The sequence below is a fragment of the Pan paniscus genome, chromosome 11 (genome assembly GCF_029289425.2).
Source record: "Pan paniscus chromosome 11, NHGRI_mPanPan1-v2.0_pri, whole genome shotgun sequence".
Taxonomy (NCBI): domain Eukaryota; kingdom Metazoa; phylum Chordata; class Mammalia; order Primates; family Hominidae; genus Pan; species Pan paniscus.
In genome coordinates, this window is record NC_073260.2 from 3,154,490 (window position 1) to 3,178,519 (window position 24,030).

The 24,030-nt window shown below is 54.3% G+C and overlaps 1 protein-coding gene across 1 annotated transcript in view; it reads left to right on the top strand.

Moving 5' to 3' along the window:
- QSOX2 (quiescin sulfhydryl oxidase 2) overlaps positions 1-23,488 on the top strand; it is a 39,223-nt gene extending 15,735 nt beyond the window's left edge. The window contains exons 2-12 of the mRNA XM_034929504.3: positions 2,667-2,767; positions 4,687-4,735; positions 5,483-5,588; positions 5,742-5,832; positions 7,652-7,797; positions 10,554-10,688; positions 10,910-11,039; positions 12,983-13,105; positions 14,405-14,555; positions 18,283-18,471; positions 20,495-23,488. Of these exons, the coding sequence (XP_034785395.1) occupies positions 2,667-2,767; positions 4,687-4,735; positions 5,483-5,588; positions 5,742-5,832; positions 7,652-7,797; positions 10,554-10,688; positions 10,910-11,039; positions 12,983-13,105; positions 14,405-14,555; positions 18,283-18,471; positions 20,495-21,042 (1,769 nt within the window). The 3' untranslated portion in view covers positions 21,043-23,488. The remainder of the gene's footprint in view (positions 1-2,666; positions 2,768-4,686; positions 4,736-5,482; positions 5,589-5,741; positions 5,833-7,651; positions 7,798-10,553; positions 10,689-10,909; positions 11,040-12,982; positions 13,106-14,404; positions 14,556-18,282; positions 18,472-20,494) is intronic.
- Positions 23,489-24,030: the final 542 nt, after the last annotated feature.

Genomic DNA, 24,030 nt, shown 5'->3' on the forward strand with positions numbered 1-24,030 from the left:
GGGCACAAAGGTGCTTTTTTTAAAAAAAAGTGTGGAATAAAAATGTGTTATAGAAATTCCCAATAAACAGAATGAAACCATGTGGAATTGTGAGCCAGATAAAAGGCCACAGAAATGAGACACTTCGCCAGGATGCATGGGCTGAGGAGCCGGGGCTGTGGAGGGGTCCGCCCGTGAGCTGCCCACGGCGGGGCTGCTGGGAGCACCTCCTGTTTCCGCGTCCCGTGCCGTCTGCTGCGCTGACTGGGTGAGAGCATGAACCCTTCTTCCTCAGTTCCATGTGGTCTGAGGCTTGGGCAAGGAGTGGCCAGGGATGCAGAGAGCTCGTGTCGCTTCTCCCTCATCCACTGAAAGTGGCCTCAAAACCTGAACTGGTTTCACTTAGCCAGCGTAAGCAGGAACGGTATTTGGTCATTGTTTCTGAAAGAGGTTTCTTTCTTTTTTATTTTTAAATTACAGAGAGAAAAGGCCAGTATCTGAAACAGAGCTGTGGTATATTACGTAGAAAAATAGCAATCTGAACCGCTAACACACACAAGCCTTCATATTTGTACAGAGTCTGGTGATATGTTCCGTCTCTTCCAGGCATGCTTTTAACAGAACCTCTGGAGTTTGAGATCATAGCTCGCTCTCAGAAAAGATTCTTTTTCTTTTTACATGATTCTTATAGTGGAATCATTGATTTAGACAGGTGGTCAGAATCGGAATACAAGGCAAAAAAGAGCCTCATCAGTGTCTCAGTGACAGGCAGACATAACGTTCTCTCCCGTTCAGAAATCACTGGGCTTCCGGTCACAAGGCTGTGCCAGGGCAGCACCCCACGTGGCTGGCTCCATTCCTCCAGGCAGGTCCGTTTGCTGGGTGCCTGGGTCTCGCCTCTGCACCTGCCTCTCCCACGGTGCGGCGTGCCCTGCCACACTGCCGACTCTGCTGAGGCCTCCAGGCTCCAGGATAGCCAGCACCCATCCCTTGACCCAATGGTGCCCCTTTAGGCTGTCCCCTCAAAGTCTCAGGGCCTGGAAGGACCCCTACAGAGTGAGGAGCCAGGAAATATTTGTGAATTGTTGGCAGTGCAATTTTTACATCCCAGAGGAAGAACACAAATCTTTTAAAAAGAAAACCTCACTGGTCAGCTTCAGAAACCATGACTTTGATACTGGTGACTGAAGCACGAGCCAGGCACTCCCCTTCCTCATGTGAGTCGTTCCGCTGGGTTGCAGTGAGGGCAGGTCTCTCTTCACAGAATTGTCCCAGCTCATCATGAGCAAACGGTGAGAGATGACACGTCACCATTTCACTGCAGCCCTGGTGCATTAATGCATTTAGGTCGTGATCACTAAGGAGAGAGGCGTCGCTTGCCTCTGGGTGGAAGCATGTTCCACTACCTACAAAGTAATCTCACCAAACAAATCAGACAAGAATCTAGATCTGAGTGCCCTGTTACAGAAATGCCAGGAGTCCGGGATGTTGTCAGTCAAACCCAGAGAAGGAAAGTGCCAGGACCCACCAGCAGTAACCAACAAGCCTCGCTGGGATCTTGATTCAAACAAACTTTAAACGAACAAATAGGGACTTTTTTTTTTTTTTCTTAAGGTGGAGCCTCCCCCTGTCGCCGGCTCACTGCAGCCTGTGCCTTCCGGGCTCAAGCGGTCCTCCCACCTCAGCCTCTCCAGTAGCTGGGACCGCAGGTGTGCGCCACCAACGCCCAGCTAATTTTTTGTATTTTTCTTTTAGAGACAGGGTTTTACCATGTTGCCCAGGCTGGTCTCAAACTCCTGAGCTTAAACGATCTGCCCGCCTCGGCCTCCCAAAGTGCTGGGATTCCAGGCATGAGCCACCATGCCCAGTGGAGAGCCTTCATCTTTCAGAGGCAAAGCCTGGTGGGTTTTGTGTAGAAATGACGTGCTGAGATTTGTTGTGGGACAGTTCTGAAAGTGGGTGGAGACTTTGGCAAAACAGGATTCACCTTGAGCTGATAATTATTGATCCAAGAGGTAGAATGTGTGGGATTTGTTACATTTTTATCTCTATTTTATTTGCATGTTAGAAATTTTCCATAGCAAAAACTTTAGAGATAGGAACAAAAAAATTTATGGTTCCTTTTAGCCTCCCCAAAATGGCATAGGTGTTCCAGGGTTTGCGGGCAGTGTCTGGGATGGTGTTGGAAACCCCTTCACATGTGTCTGTGCACGCATCCTTGCCTTGAAAGACCCTGCTCAGATGCTGCCAGTACTCGCTGGAGTGAGAACACGGGAATGTTTTTGCCAAACAGCCTGGACCGTATCTGATTAATCTGCACGTACTTGCTTGCTGTCCTGACTAAGTGCCGGCCGCTGACAGCCGCTTCTGTTACCAGCGCTTTCATCCATCAGGGGGTCATTTAATTAGGGGCCCACAGCCTTGTCCCTGCTCCGTGAGGTGCAGGTTCAGCACAAATCCACGTGTTCTGTGACCATCTGTGGTAGGAGAGGCATCATGCTGTTGGCGGAGTTCTCTCTCCTAGCTCCACATAGACGCTCTGTGTGGTGAGGGCCTAACTGATGACCTAGAGGGGGCAGGTGGGCTGGTCTCGCAGGTGGCCGCAGCCTGGAGTGGGGACTGCTGGATCCTGGGCTTCCCGGGAGTCCAGTGCTCACCACACTGAAGGCCATGCTCCTGCTTTTCAGACTGGGCCAGTGCCATCCGCGTCGCAGCTCTGGACTGCATGGAAGAGAAGAACCAGGCCGTGTGCCATGACTATGACATCCACTTCTACCCCACCTTCCGGGTGAGTATCACGCGGCTGCTTGTCCGTTGAAATTCACCTTCTACCCCACCTTCTGGGTAAGTACCACGCGGTTGCTTGTCCGTTGAAATTCACCTTCTACCCCACCTTCCGGGTGAGCATCACGCGGCTGCTTGTCTGTTGAAATTCGCCACATCATAGTGCCTGTGTTTTCGGCTTCTCTGGCTCTCTCCTTGGAACTTCGTAGGAATTGTAGGAGCTGATGTTTGGTGGGGGCAGCTCTTGTTCCACCCTGTTGTGCTGTGGAAGTGTCTGTGGGACTGTCCACGCTCACACAGACCCGGTCACATGGAGGGGATGCGTGAAAAGACCCCCTGCAGCCTGCACGGCCAGGGGGCGCAAGGAGACCGGGAGTGGGAGGGCTGGCACCCCAGCCTGAAGCCACGCGTGTGGTCCGTGTACCATGGGGCTCTCACACATGCACACTCATGCACACACACACGCACACACAGGCACAGGGCCTCTGCCTTCCCCAGCCAAAGTCAGCCCTGCAGACAAGGCTGTGCCCATTGCTCCCACTAGGGGGCGGAGGTACCCGTGACCCTGTTGCAGGCCCGTGCATAGCGTGTGTGTACCCGCGGGTGCCACTGCCTCCTGCGTGCCTTGACATGGACATCTCCAGAAACGTGGGCGCCTTGGGCCCACTTCCTGGGAAGCTTTGTCAATTTGAGTAAAACTCCGTCCTTGTCAGCCCTGGTGCCTTGCTGTGTGGTGTGGTGTCATGTCATGGTGGCTTCGCTTGTATTTTGGGGGCTGTTGTTTTCACTGTGCTGGCAGCACCTGCGGTCCTGCCCCAACAGGTGCCACGCTGGGCGGCACCGGTGTCAGCCCTGCCCCAGGGCCTCTCGGGGCCTGTGTCGCACACTTGCTTGCCTGCCTCCGCGTGTGATTACGTCAGCATGGCTTCCTGTTGTATTTTGATTTTGCTTCAGACACAGGTCACACTGTGCTGTATGTAAACTTTCGGGCCCTCTTTCTGTTACTTAATGGGACATTGCCCAGATCCACTACGATGCTCATTGGATGGGATTGTCCAGTGACGTCACTCTGAGAACCAAAACCCCCCGTTGCCAGGCGTGTGGGCTCTTCCGGGCTTTGGTGGCTTTGAACGGCGCTGCTGTGCGCATTCCCGGGCACGGGGAGAGCTGAGGCTGGGAGAGAAGCCACTGGGCCGCGAACCGGGTCTGTGCACAACAGACCTGCAGGCCAGCAGCGTCAGGCAGTTTCGTGCTCGCCCAGGGAGCAGTGCAGCAGGAAGCACTGGCGGCTTCGTTTGCATTTCCCTGGCGGCTGCAGTGCCAGCACATCTGGCTTTGTGGGCCGTGGGTGTCACGGGTGAAGTGTCTTCCTGTCATCTGCACGTTTCCCTCTTAGCTGGCCAGTGCTTTTCTTACCGACCTCATCTCCGCCATCCTGTAACCTTGTCTCGTCGCTGTCTCTAACGTACCCTTTGATGAAGAAAGTTTTTAATGTTAACATAAGAACCTAATCATCCACTCAGAGATACTGCGTGGTGTCTCCTCCTCCTGCACATCCTCCGTGTTGTCACAGCTAACGCTACAGCTAACCATTAAGACATACGCTCACTACCAAGTCCCAGAGAGCGGTGTCTTTTATGATTCCAGCCCAGTTGAACTGTCTTGCTTCTAGCCCTGTTGGGTCAGAAAATGTAAATGATGGGAATGCTGATTGGAGCTAACCTTAGCCCCCTCGTAAATCTGACAGGAAACATTAATATGCACAAAGACACGGAGAAGCGTGTGGTTTGTCATCAATTTATGAAAACTTTCCGAAGGAAATTGAGTAAAGCTCCCTCTAAGGTGACGGGCGTTTTGTTGCTTAAACACATGCAGATGCCCCTGCAAGGCTGCCTCTTACTTGTTCTGTGTTTTTCCTCTTAGTATTTTAAAGCATTTACAAAGGAGTTTACAACTGGAGAAAATTTTAAAGGTAAGGACATAAGCATTGTATTTTAGCCCCTGAGATTCCCCTCATAAACCTGCTAAAGACACACAGTCCCAGAGCCTGGGGAGCTCCCAGCCTGGGTCAGCACCTTTCCCTCTGCTGACCTTCCTGCCTGCTTTCCCTTAAGAGTTCAGATATTAATAGTTTCAAAGAGAAATTTTCATTTTGTGCTTTGCCTTGCTTGGCAAATATTGTAGTAAAAACTTTTTCAGAGTAAACTTTTTATTGTAAAAATATTTGGAGATGTGCACAGATCACATGTACCCACCCAATGAATTTTTACAAACAATCCCACCCAGGCGAGCATCGCCCAGAGTGTGATCAGACCCCGCAGGCCACACCCTGGGGGGCTCTGCCTGTGAGGGACCCGGTGGAGCTGCCTGGCCTGCTCCTCTCCGCGCCCTGGGGGGGCTCTGCCTGTGAGTGACCCAGTGGAGCCGCCTGGCCTGCTCCTCGCAGTGCCATGTCTTGCCATCTGCCTCTGTTGCCTGTCCCTGTGGCCCACCCATGCTTGTCTCATTGCTATGTGGTCTCCAGTTGTGTGAATCCAGCGCTGTCTGTACCACGCCTGTGGGTGGCATTGGGCACACCCATTGGGATTGCACATGTTGCTGCCACCCGCACCCTGCTGTCTTTGGGCCCCAGGCTGGGACGGGGCTGCGTCCCTGGGTGTATGCCTGCCCCGCGAGGACAGCCGCACACACAGCTCTGACCCTGGTGTGCTTCCGGCAGGACCTGACCGAGAGCTGCGAACAGTCAGACAGACGATGATTGACTTCCTGCAGAACCACACGGAAGGAAGCCGGCCCCCTGCCTGCCCGCGCCTAGACCCCATTCAGTGAGTAGCTCCATGAAGAAGGCGGCCGTTAGACTCGTGTTGAACTGTGCAAGAAACGTAATAGGTTTCTATTAAGTGATGTGGCCACTGGGATGTGGTGGCCAACTCGCTGCTGTTGACGGCACTAAAAGCCTCTTTTTTTCCTCTTGAAAGGCCCAGTGATGTTCTTTCCCTTCTTGACAACCGTGGCAGCCATTACGTGGCTATTGTCTTTGAAAGCAACAGCTCCTACCTTGGACGGGAGGTACGGCCTCTGCGTGGGCTCCAGGTGTCACACGTGGTGTGATTGGGGTTGGCGGTGGATCTGTGATGAGATTTGCAGGTGCCGGTCACTGTGTCGGCATCTCGTGTCCTGTCCGTGGCTTTAGGTCTTGTTCATTATCAGAAGCTTAGTTAATGTTACTCAGCAAAGTCACTGGTGTCTGGAGAAGACTGTTAGGATGAGAGAGCTTGGCGGTGGGAGGGGTTCAGAAGGTGGCCTGACCCTAGGTTTGAAACTAAGAGGGGGCTTTGCAGAAGATCTCGTTTTTATGACACGCCCGGCTCACCTTGAGGTCGTTCTGTATTTTGTATGCATTATTACTAAGATTTTTTTCGTTGCCATATTCTGAACTCTCAACATTTTTGCCAAATCCAAGATTCTGTAAAACGTCGTTTCATTCGTCATACTTTGATTTCACACGTACAGTTCTGAAGCCTTGCTTCTGGCCAAGTCTAAATAAGGTCCAGGGACCAGGTGCAGGGGCAGCTCACGGGGAGTCATTATTGCTGACAGTCTTCCCGGAGACGAGAGAAAGGCCTCACTGCACATGCGCTCGCCCAGCACCCACCCTGAGCTTCTCCTCCTCCTCCTGGCAACTTGATAGGCGACTGTTTTTCTGTCCACTGGGGGGGGCCTTGCGGTGAATATAGGAAACAGCTTTGCCCCTGCGAGGGCTTTTGGAGACGCACTTGGGAAGGCAGCTGCAGACACCTGCACTGTGACCGTCTCGCTTTGTACCCTGGCTGCCCTCCTGGCACCCCAGCACCACCCCCTCCAGGTTTGATGGTGACGCCAGGCTGCCTCCAGATGGTTGGCCAGGATTCTCTGTGGAGGGCTGAGGAACCGCTAGCAGTGTGTGGCTCTCCCAGACCCCTCACCCCTGTCCCAAGGCCCCTCGTGCCCTTGCTGTCTCGGGCGGGGCCTCCACACACGCAGACCAGAGGCAGGTGTTCCCCCGAGAAGAGGCGGGTGTGGGCCCGTCTTGGTGCCAGGCACGCTCCCCTACCTGCCTGGCATGCTGGTGTGTTCGGGGCAGCCAGGCTCCACTTGTGCAGGAGGAGTGCTCTTCAGCACAGAGTCACGGCATGGCCCAGAGCAGAGACCAGTGTGGCCCCAGAGTAGCGATCAGCTCTTCGCAGACACACCCAGCTCAGGAGAGGCACGGCCACGCGGGGCGCCCAGTTCACACCTTTAGCCAGGGCCCTTGGTTTGAGGAGCAGCTGGTTTTGTTGCTCTGTTAAGAGAAGGAAAAACGTATGCCCGATGTGGTGGTGGCGCACGCGGGGTTTCTTCCACAATCCTGAGATGCCACTCCTGTGGTCTCTCTGCCATGGAGACCCTGTTGCTGCCCCTTCAGCCTGAGCAGAACCAGACAGGAGCAGGTGGCTGGGGAGGAGCGGCAGCACGAGGCCTGCTGCCCCGGCCACGAAGCTTCCACACGCGGGACGGGAGTGCGAGGCCGTGGGGTGTGGCTGCCGTGTGCAGGGACTCACTTGACCAGTATCAGTGTTGGGGGGGCGCGCTGGTTTTAGAAAGTCAAGTGCAAATTCGCGGATAAGTGTTTTCTTTGATGGGTTTGTAAAATTGCCGAATAAGACCGTGGTTTCTGCTCATGGCGTGTGTGCCATCAGTTGCCTTAAAGTGCAATGAGAGTGAAGATTTGAGTGAGGGTCTTGCCTGCAGGGGGACAGACTTCATGCCCTTTTGTGAAAGGTTCCCTGCAAGGCCATGTATCTGCACGTCGTGTTTTCTGAGAAACTGCCAGCCCCTGTGGAAGTGTCATTGTGTTCTCATCCCCCAGGTGATCTTAGACCTGATCCCGTATGAGAGCATCGTGGTGACCCGAGCGCTGGACGGGGACAAAGCATTTCTGGAGAAACTTGGTGTTTCTTCAGTCCCTTCGTGTTACCTGATCTACCCAAATGGGTCGCATGGATTGATTAACGTGTGAGTGCCCGGGTGGGGTCTGGGAACCCCGTGCCGTGTGGAGTTACCGGACAGAGGCTCCGAGTAGACAGTGCAAGTCTGGTGTGAGATCGGGGGAGCCCTGGCCCCTCCGCCTCGCTTCCCTGGGCAGATTTGGGCCCTGGCTCTCAGCCCTTGGGTATTGCTGATCTGTGCTGTGTTTTCGTGGATTTCTGTTTTCTCACTGCTGTGTCCCCGCACCTAGGAGGAGCCTGGCGTGGTGACTTACCAAGAGCCGCAGAGGAAACCGTGGCTAAACCAGCACATGCATGAGGGCTGCGGGGCCGGGGCTTTGGGAGCAGCTGATGCTCTTAAAACCCTGCCCTGGGTGGACTCTTGGGATGCAGTTTGGTCTGTGTCTGGGGCTGGCAGACGAGCCCACGTGCCCACCTCTGCAGAATGAGAAGTAGGGGTGGGCACCAGGCCCTGCCCCTCACGTTCTGCTCTTTCTCTAAGAACTGCAGAACCTTGGCAAGCCCTTTGCCTCTGCGTGGAGTGCCCGTGTGCCCCTCATGAGTATAAGCCCTTCGCCCCTGCGTGGGGTGCCCGTATGCCCCTCATGAGGATAAGCCCTTCGCCTCTGCGTGGGGTGCCCGTGTGCCCCTCATGAGGATAAGCCCTTCGCCCCTGCGTGGGGTGCCCGTGTGCCCCTCATGAGGATAAGCCCTTCGCCTCTGCGTGGGGTGCCCGTGTGCCCCTCATGAGGATAAGCCCTTCGCCTCTGTGTGGGGTGCCCGTGTGCCCCTCATGAGGATAAGCCCTTCGCCTCTGCGTGGGGTGCCCGTGTGCCCCTCATGAGGATAAGCCCTTCGCCCCTGTGTGGAGTGCCCGTGTGCCCCTCATGAGGATAAGCCCTTCGCCTCCGCGTGGGGTGCCCGTATGCCCCTCGGATAAGCCCAATGAAAAAGTAAACAACTTGAATCAGGTTAGAAAAAGAACAGTGAGAAAAATGAGGCTGGGCACAGGTGAATCATTTGAGTCTAGGAGTTCCAGACCAGCCTGGACAACATAGTAAGACCCCATCTATACTAAAAAAAAGACTAGCCAGGTCTGGTGGTGTGCCAGTGTAGTCCCAGCTACTCAGGAAGCTGAGCTGGGAGGATCACTTGAGCCTCAAAGGTCAAGGCTGCAGTGAGCTGAGATCCTGTCACCGCACTCCAGCCTGGGCGACAGAGTCAGACTCCGTCTCAAAAAAAAAAGAAAGAAAATGAAAAATGGTTGAGCAAGTTAAGTAACGTCCTGAGGCTGGAGAGGCCCCGGCCTCCTCCTCCCCTTGGGGAGAAGGACAGCGTGAGGCTAGCCTGCCCTACACTGGGTGGCCCCTTCCCCTGGCCTGAAGTTGCAGCACCTGCAGCCTTCCAGCATGTGCTGGTTTAGCCACGGTTGACTCTGCGGCTCTTGGTGACTCACCACGCCGGGCTCTGAGGTGCAGGGACACAGCAGTGAGAAGATAGGACGTGTTTCCTGTCTCTTGGGGCTTCCAGTTCAGCCTCCTCAAAGATCTACTGGGGCGTAGAGGGCGCCTTACAGAAGCCCAGAACACCGCAGTTTCTTAAGTATTTTTCTTTCCTTTTGAAAAAGAGGCCAGACTCACACCTGTAATCCCAGCACTTTCAGAGGCTGAGATGAGAGGATTACTTGAGCCCAGGAGTCTGAGACCAGCCCAGGTTGATAGTGAGACTCCAGCCTATGACAAATAAAACATTAGCCGGGCGTGGTGGAGTGTGTCTGTGGCCACATCAACTCAAGGGGCTGAGGTGGGAGGATCATTTGAGCCCAGGAGGTTGAGGCTGCAGTGAGCTGAAATTGTACCACTGCACTCCAGCCTGGGCAACAGAGCAAGATCCTGTCTCAAAAATAGATAAATGAGTGAAAATAAAAAAGATAAAGCTGGAATTCAGGGTAACCACAGAGGCCATTTAGCTTGTTGGGAGATGCTCTGAGTGCTTGGGGGCCCAGCTCTGCCAACGAGGTGGCCCATTCCAGGCCTGGGGCACAGCACTGCACTTGGCAGAGCGGCCTGAACCACTGCCAGATGTTTGTTTAGTGTTAAAAGTATCATCTAGACAACTTCTTAGTGTCAAATAATGTTAATATTTTTATAGATATTTTAATGTTTTTGCAAATAGCACTGCTACATTCTGTCTTTGGAAACAAGCTCCACGTCACACTGAAGTGCTCAATAATGGCATTGAGGGTGTCCTCAGAAGGCAGCTCCGCCCTGTCCACACAGCGTGGGCACACAGGGGGCTCAGCTCCACCCTGTCCACACAGGGTGGGCACGCAGGGAGCTCAGGGGCCTGACATCAGGGAGGGGCTGACGTCCACCCCAGGCCCCGACTTCCAGATGCCTCACTCAGGGCTGGCAGATTGTGGGCGCGTCGGTGAAGGCTCTTAGGCGTGTTGGAAATCGCAGTCAGAATAAAGCTCATCTTGGCAGATGCTCAACCCAGCTTTACAAAACGCCTTAAGGTCCCCACAAACATAAATGAGTCATAGTACTTATTACAACTGGAACTGGTTGTAAATCTGTGGATTTGGTGTGTTTCCTCTTATCCCCCAGGTGGAAGCGCAGCCGGAGCCCAGGCGGGGTGTCAGCTGTTCCCACTGACTCCCATGCCCCAATAAATGCCCGAAGGATGAAAGGGGTGGCCCAGAGCTGTCCTGAATGCCACGGCTCCTACTTCAGGATTTTATAAAGGAGGCTCTTCTCACCTTTGCCCTCCCCTCTCTCACAGCGTGAAGCCTCTGCGGGCCTTCTTTTCGTCTTATTTGAAGTCATTGCCGGATGTGAGGAAAAAATCGCTTCCCTTGCCTGAAAAGCCACACAAAGAAGAAAATTCAGAAATCGTGGTTTGGAGAGAATTTGACAAGCAAGTGTTCCTCTTGAACTGAAGCCCCCGGAGACAGTGCGTGTAGACCGAAGGCTGCGTGCTTGCAGGGCGGGTTTACTCAGAAACCCACCCCAGCTGCTGAGGGCCGCTCAGGAGCCTTCCCAGGGGCCCTGGGAGTCCGTGGGGAGGAGCCAGGACAGGGAGACTTGCTGTGGAGGGAAAGGTTGGGCATTCCCTGACGCTGCCATATCCCGTCCTAGGTCGAAGCTGTACACGGTGGACCTGGAGTCAGGGCTACACTACCTCCTGCGGGTGGAGCTGGCAGCCCACAAGTCCCTGGCCGGAGCAGAGCTGAAGACGCTCAAGGACTTTGTGACTGTCTTGGCCAAGGTTTGGGACGGTGCTGGTCTGGGCTGCATGTGGGAATTTGGCTCTGCACAGAGTGGGCCCTGGGGGGCATCGGACACTGCGGGGGCTCAGCCAGCTCCGCTGAGGTGCTCTCCACCTTGCTTTGTCGCCCAGGCCCGCGCCCCAACTCATTCCACCCATTTCCCGAGTGCCTCCTGCGTCCACTGCTGTTCCCAGCACTGGGGCTGGGGCGGTGGGTGTAGAGAGGGGCGGGGGCGTGAGCCGAGCACCTGCTGGAAAAGCCCAGCTCTGGCTGCCTGGAGAGTAGATGGAGGAGGGAGCGGAGGCCCACACCTCAGCTGGCTCTCAGAGGAGCGCTGCACGGGGGCTGGGGGGAGAGGGAGAGGCAAGGGCTGTGCAGATCCAGGTGGGGTGTGCATCTGCCCCGCCAGCCAGGTTCAGGGAGGGGTCCTGGGAGCTTCACGCTCAGCACCATCACCAGCACAGATGTGTCTGAGACCACTGAGGGGGTCGCCAGGAGCGGGCAGAGATGCAACCCAACAGAGCTCAGGCCTGGCCATGCCCAGGGTCAGGCTGAAGAGGACCAGCCAGGGAGGTGGCCAGGTGTAACTCCATGAGCTCGGTTGCTTGTTACTGTCTAAATGACAAGAAGGCTTAGGCTTAAAATATTTCTCTTGCCAAAAATAAGATGCATGATAGAATAATTTATAATGAGCACTCTGGATAGAGTTTACTTACAAAGTGATTTGTGAAAAGTACAGGAAATCTTGAAGGACTGGAGGTGCCTCAGATGAATGCATGAACATTGCCCAGGCAGGTTTTTCCCCCACGGTGCCATCCAGAGTTCAGAAATCTCTAGCTGGCCTCATTTCCTTTAAGAAAGTGTCCTGCTAATCTGTCCATCATATTAGTGGAGGACAGTGTGGCTCTTAGTGGTGGTGGCCGCCGGCCAGCTAATTCGCTGCAGTCGCACAGCTGTTGCTAGGCAGACCTGCTCTCCTCTCCCCGTTTCTCCGTCTTCCCCTTAGTCTAGTTAGACTTGGAGCTTTTACACTTGTGCTCTGGGCAACTCCTGAGGCCAGGGTATTAATAAGTTATTCTTAATATTTTTCTGAAGTTTACTTGGATGTCCAAAATAAATTTGATTCTGGTAAATTAATCATGGTACTTTTTAACCTACACGGGAGAAAATATATTGGACTGAGCTGAAGATGCCAGCGTTTCTGGTCTGGCATCGCCACCTGTGAGCTTCAGCTCGGGTTTGAGGAGCTCTTTTGGTGGCTGGCGTTTCTGGTCTGGCATTGCCACCCGTGAGATTTCAGCTCGGATTTTCGGAGCTCTGTCGGCAGCCTATGTTTTGCACAGTTTGTGGTGCAGCAGCTGATCAGAGTTTCTCCTTAAAAGACAGAGCCCTGGGATCTTCTCAGCCAGACGCCTCCCCAAGCTGTGTTGATGTCGGCCAGCCTCACGGCCCACACAAGCCCATAGGCAGTTAGCCCCGGCTGCCGGCGCGTGTGCACTGCCGTGCGCCCTTCATACAGTCAGTGACGGCAGAGGGGAAGCCCAGCGGGCGGGCAGGCGGGGTCAGCACAGCTCCTCGTGAGGAAGGCAGAATAAATCAGCAAGCCCCCGCCAGCTCCATGATGAGTCACACACCGTGACCTTGCCTGTCACCTGGCGGGAGTGAGGCCGTGGGCGCAGGTGGGTGAGCTGCAGGCACGGGCTGGAGAAAGGCATGGCCGTGGGCACAGGCTGTCCTGGGGAGAGGCGCAGGCTAGATGCCCACCCCATGGCCCCTTGGGTTTCCTGCCTCCCATCAGAGAAACCCGAGTTCTGAGAGGCCCCGTCCTAGGTTCAGCCCCTCTGCGGATGGAATGCTTGTCTTCGGAGGTGCTGTGCCCCCCGCGGTGGGGGCGGGCCCGGGTTTGGGTCTGTAGCTCTCAGGTGGCTCCTTCCTCATGCAGCTGTTCCCTGGACGGCCGCCAGTCAAGAAGCTGTTGGAGATGCTGCAGGAGTGGCTGACCAGCCTTCCCCTGGACAGGATCCCCTACAACGCCGTGCTCGACCTGGTCAACAACAAGATGCGGGTGAGCCCCAGAACCCTCGCCAGCCACGCTGCACCCTCCTTCCCTCGCCTTCCTTCCCTTGCCCTTAGCTGGTGCATTTCCCTGCTCGGGGCCCGGGCTCCGCTGTGAGGAAGGGGAGCAGCGACTTACTGTCTCCACGACAGCATCATGGCCATGGCCTCCTGTCTGCCTTGGCAGCGTCATGCTGGGACTTCAGTTTAAGGACAGCTCACCAAAAGTGCACTGTGACCACCTGTCCTTTGGACAAAATGGGGTTTTTTCAAGCAACGTAGTACTTGGGCTTTTTAAATTTTTAGTAAGCCAATCTGACGAAAACTGATGTATTCAGTAAGTGTGGCAGCCTTTCCAGAGCTTTCCCCAAGACCAGGTGCCAGCAGGTGCCAGTCTTCGCTCAGGGGACCAGCACCCCAAGAGGTCCTGGCACTCCGTCCTGCCGTTCCCTCCTTAGTCCAGATCAGCAGCTTCTCTGTGGCCCCCAGAGTGTTTACTCGCGGGCAGTAAACCCAGCGTGCTGCTTGTCTGACGCCCGCGTGGTCAGTGGCACACAGCAGATCTGGGAATCCTGTAAGGTGCGCTTGTCGTGCCGTGATTTTGCCAGCTTTGTCATTTGCTGGCTGCAGCTGAGAAGCAGACGGTGCCGGGCTTCTTGCCTGAGTCTGTCTTCCACCTTGACTCTACTCCGAGCTCGAGGTCATGGGAGCACTCTCACGTGACTGCGACGTGTGACATCTCCCTCGAGAGCACGTCCCGGGCTCAGGAGTCCTTAGGGAGGAAAAGGTTGATGAGACACGAAACCAAACCCAGCGGAATCTGCCCGGGGCTCTCAGCCCTCCCGGTCCAGCAGTCACCCACTCTGATGGCCACCCTATTGCTTTTTCAAAGTGAACACACCTTGTTTGTTCTGGCCAAGAATTATTTGACAGTTGAGCTTTTTTCTGTTGTTAGTTGCCTTTTCTCTTAATACTGTCCTTACAACTAATTCTAATTTAAAAGAAAAGGTGGATACATTTTATGCTTAATATTACTGGTTTATCAAGATACAGAAGAACTCTCTCTTCAGAGATTGGCTTGAGAGCTCCTTTAGTAAAGGAGACCATTTCCTCTCTTTTGTTTTATTGAATTTAAATTTGCATATGGTAGGAGGCACAGATCTTATGTGTACAGTTGATACAGCTTCAGTAAACCACACCCCCATTATTCACCCCCCCCCCAGTCAAGAAGGCAGCTGTCGACTGTTTTTAATTTCAACAATTATCTTTTATTCTTTGGGGTTTTTTTGTTTGTTTGTTTGTTTTTCAGATTTCTGGAATATTCCTTACTAATCACATAAAGTGGGTTGGATGTCAAGGAAGCCGATCTGAGTTGAGGGGTTACCCGTGTTCTCTCTGGAAACTGTTCCACACTTTGACTGTTGAAGCCTCAACCCACCCAGATGCACTGGTTGGCACAGGTAAGCTGTCCCCATACAGGCCAGAGGGGCCGATGGTCTGCCTAACAAGTTAACCCAGCCGGTGTGTACGAAGGCGTGTACTGCTGTATGGGAGGCAGCATGTCGCCAGGGCACTGAGGCAGGGGAATGGCACTTCCGACTCCTCTCACACGGTCAGCTCACCCAGGGCTGTGGCTGCGGGGGCACGAGTTCCCCTTGTCAGAACTTGCAAGGATGTGCATGGCTAACGTGCAGAAAATAAACCATAAAGAAGAAAGAGTGCTGGCTGGGAGTTTCCCTGCAGTGTAAACTCCCTGTTTTTTGCTTTAAAAAGACAGAATAAGTGAAATCTGTTTGGAGAAGTGTTCTCATTATCAGCTGTTGTATAACAAATCACCCCAAAATTTAGCAGCCAGAACCACGGGAACCACGCACGGTTATGAGCTCACGGTTTCTGAGGGCCGGGCATGGCCTCATCTGGGTCCTCTTCTTCAGGATTGGTCAGGCTGCAGTCGGAGTGTCAGCTGGGCCTGGGGGGTCACCCAAGGCCCACCTGGGAGAGTGGCTTCCCAGCACCCTCATGGGGCAGAGAGCAGGGCCTGCCTCCTTGCACGTGGCTTGCCTAAGGCCCTGAGCTCCATGCTGGCTGTTGACTGCAGGCCACGCTCAGGGCCTCTCCATGGGGTGGCTCACATCATGGCAGCAAGCCTCATCAGCAAGCCAGTGAGAGGGTGCCTATCCGAGGATGATATTCCATCACCTCTGTCAGATTCTGCTTACTAGTCAGTCACCAGGCCCAGGCCACTCGCAAGGGGAGGACATTACAGGAGGCGTGAATATAGGTGGCGTGATCTGTGGGGACCGTCGCAGAGGCTGCCCACCACAAGGGGTTAAAACCTATAAAACTTGGAAGTTGGATTTAATAATTTTCAATTACTAGGAAATAGATAAAAAGAAATTTTCTGTCCTTCACAGAACACTAAAGTATGTATTGGATTTTTTATCCCCCCTGAATTTTGTTGTGTGTGTGCTTCCCAGTTGAAGCAGTAATTCAGGTTCATTAATGTTTACTTCAAAGCCGAAGTGGAGTCTTGACTCACGCAGTTCAACGCTCTTTCCAGTAAGATTCTCAAATTCCTTTACAGTTATTTTTTGCCACATAACAAACTAACCTAAAATGCTGGGGCTTAAAGCAGCCACCACTGTGTTTGCTTATCATGCTGTGGATCAGCAGTTTGGGCTGGGCTCGGCTGGGCGGTTCTTCTGTGAGTTGCTGCTTGGGCCCACTCGTGTGTGTCTGCCTTCATCTGGTGGCAGTTGGTCAGTCCAGGGGACCTTGGAATGCCTTGTATTCCTGAACGTGGCTTCCCCACCAAGTAGCACCAGGTTCAGGCAGGTGTCAGAGTGACACCTCAGTGTGGAGTCACATAGTATCACTTCCGCCGCATCCTGTTGACCCAGCCTAAATTCGTGCTGAGAGAAATAGATTCCACCTGTTAATGGGAGAGTGTCCCGGGATGGGGGCACTATAGTGGCCTTCTGAAAATCTGTTTTGGCCCTCCTCAAGGTGATATTGGATTACTGCTTCTCGGGGGTCTGGTTGGGGGAGAGGGTGGGTTTTAACCTCAAATCCTTTTCATAATCATACAGAAAAAAAGAGTAGTATGTTTTTGGGGAGAAACCTTGGGAGCTGTCCAAACAGAAATTGAAATCACAGCATCCACACTGCCTGATCTAATGCCCAGCTAGACCATGCAAACCTGATTCCGACCGAATGCCCAGCCAGACCATGTAAATCTGATTCCGACCGAATGCCCAGCCAGACCATGTAAATCTGATTCTGAGCTGTGCACAAGGCTCACACCTGTAATCCCAGCACTGGAGGTTGCAGTGAGCCAAGATCATGCCACTGCACTCCAGCCTGGGCAACAGCAAGACTGTCTCAAATAAAAAAAAAACACAACAAAACTGCTTCTGAAGCGTGAGCCTGAGTTAGGAAACCTCACGTTTACACATGGAAAGTTCTGGTGAGATGAGCTGATATGCCGTCCCCCTTTCCGTCTGCTCTGATCACACGGGCACATGCAGGCATGAGGAACGGCTCCTTGAAGGCAGTGTGGGTACAGTGTTGGCCGAGGGGAGAAGTTGAGTGACCGGGGTATTTGATTTTAAACTCTTCTAGGACCAGCCCTAGTGTAGTGGAATTGTAAGAGCAGCGTGATGGCAAAGCACACTGCTAGCAAGACCCTCAGCGCTCCTTCCGCCCATCAGCGTATTGGAAGCAGCCTCCAGGAGTAGCCTCCTGCCAAGAGAATTGGGTCAGAGGCGACCACGGGATTAAGTCTTGGAAGGTTTTTCTTCTCTTTACTGTATGTTTAAGCCCCATCTAGTAAAATGCCTGCGAAGGCCTCTAATCCTCCCACAGGTAGAGGTTTATGGTTCTTGTCCACTTTAAAGATTAGGGTGGCCCCGCGCCTGCGGTGATGTGGGGAAGAGGAGGGGGATTACGTGGAGATGCAAGGCAGATGTCTGTGGAGCCCTCCCGGCAGGAGAGCAGGGCAGACGGGCCGGGTCACAGGGCCAGCGCCTGCGGTCCCATCTGAGACACCGCCCAGCTGCCCTGGACACGCTCAAGGCTGAGGAGGAGGTGCTCTGCTCTGCTCTCACCTTTCTGGGTGAAATAAACAAGAAGTGTCGGGATTCGGGACCGACCAGGACGCTGAGGTCAGGGCCTGCACGCAGCTGTGTTTTGCAGGGAGCCACGACAAGCGTCAGGCCTGCACTCACGCGGGAAGCTCCCCCAGGGCCTGCTGTCGATGAAGACGGATTCATTCGCGAAAGCATGTCTTTTTTTAATGCTGACATGTAATCTGTTTTAATCTCATGGGTCTCCTATCTGTGCGTTCAAGCTCCTGTGTCAGTCGTCTGAGTGGGGACTGCCGAGCCCCGCCCCGTGCTGCCCCCTTGGTTTTCTCAGGGGTTCCCCTTGGTTGCGGTGCTGGCTGCTTCCTGCCACCTGTGGGCAGGCGTTGCTTTCTTGAGATGTGTGTTGTTCATTCACAGTATCTGCGGAAGCGCCCCAGCCTGTCCATGTCAGTTAATACGTTCGGTGGCACAAACTCTGGCTGTGGGTGCACCCGTCCCTGTGCCTGCCCACCTGCTCCACATCCTCACGCCCGTGGCTGGCGGCAGCTTAGAGTCACTTCCTAAGGCCGTGTCCCCACTTGGGCTGGTGTCCTGCAGGGCTTTCAAACACGACAGCTGCAGGTTTAGAATGAGCAGAGTCATTGCCCTGGCACCAGCCCCTGAGAGTTGCTTGTAAGGCAAGAGAGACTGCACCCAGCTGGCAAATCCCGGGGAAGAACGGCACTCCGGGCGTTCTGGCACAGACGGCTGGAAGACTGGTGGGAGGTGGGAGGCGCCCCTGGAAGGGCTCCTTTGGGCCCTGGCGGCCGAGTCCGTGGCTCATCCTCCTGGCACCAGGGCATCTGGGGAGCATGTCCGCCCTCTGGGCTGTCCACAGTCATTGTGTCTCCAGAGCCTGCAGCACCCGTGGGCGTATTGGACATCTTGGCAGGTGCTGGCTTCTGGTCTGTGCCCACAGCCTGAGGCCCCTGGGGAGACATGAGGTGGCTTCCGGACGTGTCAGGAGCGGTTTCCCCCCAGGCTCTCTGGACAAGCGTGGGGTCAGGTGATGCCCACGCACCTGCCGCACCTGCCGTTGTCAGCAGTGTTTCTTCCCCTGCAGGCTTTGAAGACGACCCCCAGGCTGTGCTGCAGACAATGAGGAGGTACATTCACACCTTCTTTGGGTGTAAGGAATGTGGTGAGCACTTTGAGGAAATGGCTAAAGAATCCATGGACTCGGTGAAAACCCCAGACCAAGCCATCCTCTGGCTGTGGAAGAAGCATAATATGGTGAACGGCCGCCTGGCAGGTGAGAAGCCCCTGGGCATGGGGGGCTCAGCACGGGCGGAGGGAGGCCCTGGTCCTGGGACAGCAAGGACGGCACGGCTGCGGTGGGGCTTGTCCCTGAGCTTTGCGGCCTCGTGCCACCCACTGTGCTGACGGGATCAGGACTTGGGTGGCTGAGAGCTGCCAGAGCTGCAGCCTTTCCCAGGCTGCTTCTGTCCCCGGCTTTCTAGATGCTTCTCTCACTCCGGGGGCTCTTCAACCCTCGTGGAAATGGGTGTGGCTCTTTCTTCCCCCATCGGTACCCACTGGTAGCCCGTTAGACTCTGAAGATGTTTTTGACTCTGGAAAGCTTGGAACGTAATTAATTTTTGATGAGGAATTTTAGTAGTATGAAAATCTGTTGTCCAAACGTAAACCAAACCTCTCAAAGTGCTTTGTTTTGTTAAAAAAAAAAATAATTAAATAGGGCACATGTATTTTCTCAGAGTTAAGTACTTCAAACTGTTCCTAAATCAGTGGCAGATTAAAATTAGGCTTAAAAATAATTCCACTGAGAAATCTTTATAGAGATGAATAGAAAATGCCACAAAACTATTGGTTTTTATTTAATCCACTGTGTTAGAAAAACATATTACAGCTGAAGCACTAAAGAAATTGGTTTTTCTTTGCCCTGAGCCTGACTGCCGGGGCCGGGGCCACGTGACGAAGGCGCCGTGTGTCTGCGGGGTTTGTTCCCTCGGTCAGCGCAGCTTCTCCTTCTCTCCGCCCTGGCAGCCTCTGCATCGCCGCCGCCCACAGAGCTCCCTGTGCTTTCCCCGAGCCCTCGGCTCTGAGGCAGTGGGACCAGGACCCTCGCCAGGCCTGCCTGGACCTGGAGCCCCTGCTGCTACCTGTGGCCCCAGCCCGCATGTGCCCCCACTCCCCCAGTCATGAGACTGCAACAGAAAGGGGCCTTACAGCCCAGTGTGATTGTCACTCCTGAGATTCCCACTCCAGTCCCACCTCCAGCCTGTGCATTGAGACCCAAGCTCCTGGGAGGCCCCTCGGAGATGTGCCTGGGGTCTTCTGCCCAGGGCTGGCACCTTATTTGACAGTCCTCCATGAGGCTCTGGCAGCTTCTGACCAAGGCGCCACTGGTCTGTGCTTGTCCCCTCTGGCTTCATGTGCAGCACCTGCTGCCGGTTGGCAGGATAAGCGCGCGGTCAGTGACTGGCCCGAGTAGGGCATCTCTTGATTTCAGGCACGTCTCAAGTCCCCCAGACAAACGTGGTTGTGTTTACATTCACTTCTGGAAGCTCTGTGAGGGTGGCCAGGTGTCAGCAAGTCGGGTCGCAGGGGCTCCGAGAGCTGGGAGGCGCCGTGTGCCGTGGCTTCTGCATGACGGATGCCTGTTGGGCCTGGAAGTGAGCACATGTCACTTCAGAACCGAGTTTTGGAGATCTTGAAGGGATTTGTAGTCCGGAAAGGGCCAGTGTACCTGAAGTGCAGTGGAAATTCATTGCTGCCCCTCTGCCCTTTCCTGAAGGTGCACCTAAGGCCCACTGTCCATAGAACCCAGGTGGCCGGGGCACCATGGGCAGTAGAGCCCAGGTGGCCAGGGCTCTGTGGGTAGTGGGCCTCAGGTGCACCCTCAGGAAAGGGCAGAGGGGCAGCAGTGGGGGGAGGGGCACACAGGCAGCACTGTGCGGAGAAAGGCCTCCAGGTGAGAGCTGCATGCTCCATTTTGGAAGTGGAGTGCTGGGTGGTTTGGGACAGGTGTGGTCTGGGAAGTGGCGGAGGCCGAGCGTGTAGCGTCTCCTCACTTGCAGGCTATGGGAACCAGCAGAGGGGAACACGTGCGCAGGGGCCTGCAGAAGCAGGATGTTATCTGGGCCGCACTGCAAGGGACGGGTGGTGGGAAGGGCAGGGAGGGAGGCCTGGCAGGACCCTGGGCCAGGGCAGTGGAGGCCCGTGGTGGGTGGGAGTGGGAGTCCGGTTGCCGCACGCTGCACGTGGCTGCACAAAGCCTCCTTCCCTCTGGCTCTCCCGCTTCCTTTTCTTCCTAGGCCATCTGAGTGAGGATCCCCGGTTTCCAAAGCTTCAGTGGCCCACTCCGGACCTCTGCCCAGCCTGCCATGAGGAAATTAAGGGCCTGGCCAGCTGGGATGAAGGCCACGTGCTCACATTCTTGAAGCAGCACTACGGCCGTGACAACCTCTTAGACACGTATTCCGCAGACCAGGGGGATTCCAGTGAAGGAGGAACCCTGGCCAGGGGTGAGGAAGAGGAGAAAAGACTCACTCCCCCAGAGGTGTCCCATGGAGACCGAGACACCCAGAGCGTCCGTCCACCCGGTGCACTGGGCCCCAGGCCTGCCCTTCCAGAGAGCTTGCATCACAGCTTGGACGGGAAACTCCAGAGTCTGGATGGGCCCGGGGCCCACAAGGAGGTGGGCGGGGCCGCACCCTTCCTCGGGGTTGACTTCTCCAGCCTGGACATGAGTCTCTGTGTCGTACTGTACGTGGCTTCATCCCTGTTCCTCATGGTGATGTACTTCTTCTTCCGGGTGAGGTCCAGGCGGTGGAAGGTCAAGCACCACCACCCGGCCGTGTGAGTGCCCGGGTGCTGCCAGCCATGGCGGAAGCTCCCTTGGAGGCAGCCCTGCCCCGTGCCACCTGCAGCTTTAATATTTATGATCAGGGATTTTATAAACATGCGGGCCTGGTTTCACATCGGATGGCACCTTTTGGCTTCAAAGTCCTGGTTTTACAAATGCTCTTCTAACAAGGGAAGAACACGGGGTAATTTTGTGGGGATATTTGCATTCCTGGCGTACTCAAGTCTGTTCATGCTCCTTTTGCAGGTCTTACAGCAAAAAGACTTCTGTATTTTTACTCTTCTAGATGTGAAAAGAGGGTGCAGAGTCCAGGCCAGATAGTCTTCCCCACACACTTTCATCTCGTTTCCTCCACTCCGCCCCATCCTGCAGGGCCTTGTTTTTGTATTTGGAGAACCTCGCCCATCCCCCCCGCGGCTCCTGGCTCCCCTCTCCCCGTGGAGGGCCTGCACCCTCCACTCCCCTTGCTCCCCGCCGCTCCCCCCACGCCCCCTGCTCCAGGCTGCCAAGTGTTTTCCTTTAGCAGGGCGGGGACAGAGCAGAGCCGGAAGCGCAGTCGGCCTCTGCAGCCCCTCCAAGCAAGTGCTCCAGGGACTATCCTGTGTTTGTAGCTGCTTCCCTAGGGCAGGTTCCCGAGGGCTCTCCTTGTTCCTCCGGGTGTTCCACACCAGACGTGGGGATTTCAACAGGGGAGGAGCCCAGGAATTGTGTGGCTGTGCTGCGTTTCAGAACATAACCCCCAGAGGCCTTGGGCTGTGGACTTGGGGGTTGGAAGGATGGGGGCTCAGTTAACCCTCAGAGGCAGCGCCTTTGTCTGTCTATCTGGTGACGAGAGAGACAAGTAAATGGGGGCCGTTGGGCCGGCGGGTCCCTGGAGGGCAGCTCTGGGCTCAGCGGGCAGTGCTTAGAGCAGAGGCCCCTCTGTTGGGGGATGGGGAGGAGAGCAGTCTGCCCTTGGGAGCGTAGGCCCCAGGGAGACTTCTAAAGCCCCCCCCGTCGTCTGCTCTTCACCCAGCACCACAGAGGCACCTGCCACACACACAAGCATCTCACTCTGGGCCCACGGAGGGGCCTGCGCCAGGCTTCCTTTGCCTGAAGCTGTTTTGGGAAGGGTCTCCACACAGGCACTGATCTCCCAAGCTTTGGTCGTGATGTCTTTTACCATTTGATAATTTTAAACATTGTTTTTAAACCCAAAACATTTAGTGGTCAGTTGCCTCTGAAGATGTAAACAAACAAATACACTATTTCTGGGAACATTTATATTGAGATTCTTTGTGGCTATTGGTGTGTCTCACAGGCAAAATTTGATTTGGCTAAAATAGGCTCAGATGTATTTGTGTGCCTGTGTGTGTGTGTGTGTGTGTGTGCAGATGTATTTGTGTGCCCGTGTGTGTGTGTGTGTGTGTATGAGAGAGAGAGAGAGACTTTGACAGTTGTAGATATTTTTTCCGCTTTGCCTACTTTATGTTGTATACTCATGTGTTTACTAACAAGTTGATGACATGGATGTATTCATAAGACCATGTAATATTGATGTGATTGTTGCCGCTTGAGAAAAAAAGGCAACAGCTGATTCTTTCAACAACTGTCACAGAACGGCTGGGCTGAGAACGCTGCCCAGGGCCCTGCAGCTGGCGGGAGAGGTGTCTGGTGGGAGCGGTGTCTGGTGCCTCGGCCTGCTGCTTCATGTCTCACTCGAGAGTTGCTTCTGGTTTCACACTTTTTAACCCCTCTGTGCTTTAGCAGCCGTGACCTTGCCTTCATTGCTTCATCCAGTGCAGGCCTGGGTTATTGAAGACACCAAAGTGTTTCTCTTCCAGTTTGAAAACCAGGCAGGTTTACACGTGGGTTTCAGTGTATTTGCCTTTGAACCCTTCAAACTAAACTTTAGCCTTTTGGCTGGTGTTGAATGTCTTTAGCTGGGGTGACCTGGAGTGACCTGGGACGGTGTTGTGGTTTACCGTCTCCAGCTTCAGCCTTTCCAGAAACCCTTGTGGAGGGCAGTGTTGGCTGCAGGTTTCATCATATTGCAGTTTGAGGTCACCACTATTTGGGGAACAAGCTTGCGTCCTGCTGAGGGGCAGGATTTTCAGCAGAGCGTCGGTGGGGCTGGGCTGTGGTGGAGGTGGCCCCAGGAGTCATATGGCCATACTCAGACACACCTCGTGTGGCCTGCTCAGAGCTGGATGCCACCTTTAGGCAATGTTTAGAGTCTATTTTCTAAAGTTTTAAGTATTTTAAGAGGTATTGAGACTAATGAATATAATAGTTCAGTAATTTAAATGCTTATTTATTTTCAGTGGAAGGATTTTTATTAAAAAGAAGCTAATTGACATGGAAATGTCAGTGAAATTTCTTACCTGCAAGGAAAGTGAACATTTTGTATTTAAGTAAACTATAATGTGCACATTTTAATAAAGAAATCTGACATTTGAAGAAATGGTGATTCTTTTGAAATGTGAACCAGCTCTACCAGTGGGAGTTGTGGTAGAGGCGGTGGGTGCAGAATGGACCCCTCTTTTGTTCATGTACTGGACATCTGAAATCCTGGAGCTTCTCCCATCGAATCATTGGCTTTTGGGACACAGCCCGAGGGTCGGATGGAAAGTGGAAGATGGAAAGCAGTGATAGATCATCTCCCTGGAGCTGATCTGGACGAGACTCACAGGACAAGACCCTTGATTTTACACAGGTTAAAGGGCAGCTGAGATGCATGTCAGCTACACACTTCAAAGAGCACGTGCGGCAGCCCAGCCTGAGGGCACCTCAGAGGACCCCCAGCTTGCTTGAGTGGCCATCCCTCTGCTTCCTGGGTGTGTGTCCTGCTAAGGCTGTTTGTGGTGTTCTGTGGTGTGCCCTTGACCCCGTGTTGTCTTCTGCCCCTCCCCTACTTTTGCTGTGCCAGTGGGGGCAGGGCAGTGGTCTCCAACAGTCTTGCCTGTGGCTGTGGAGGAGGCCGGTTGGCACCTCCCTGGCCAGGCT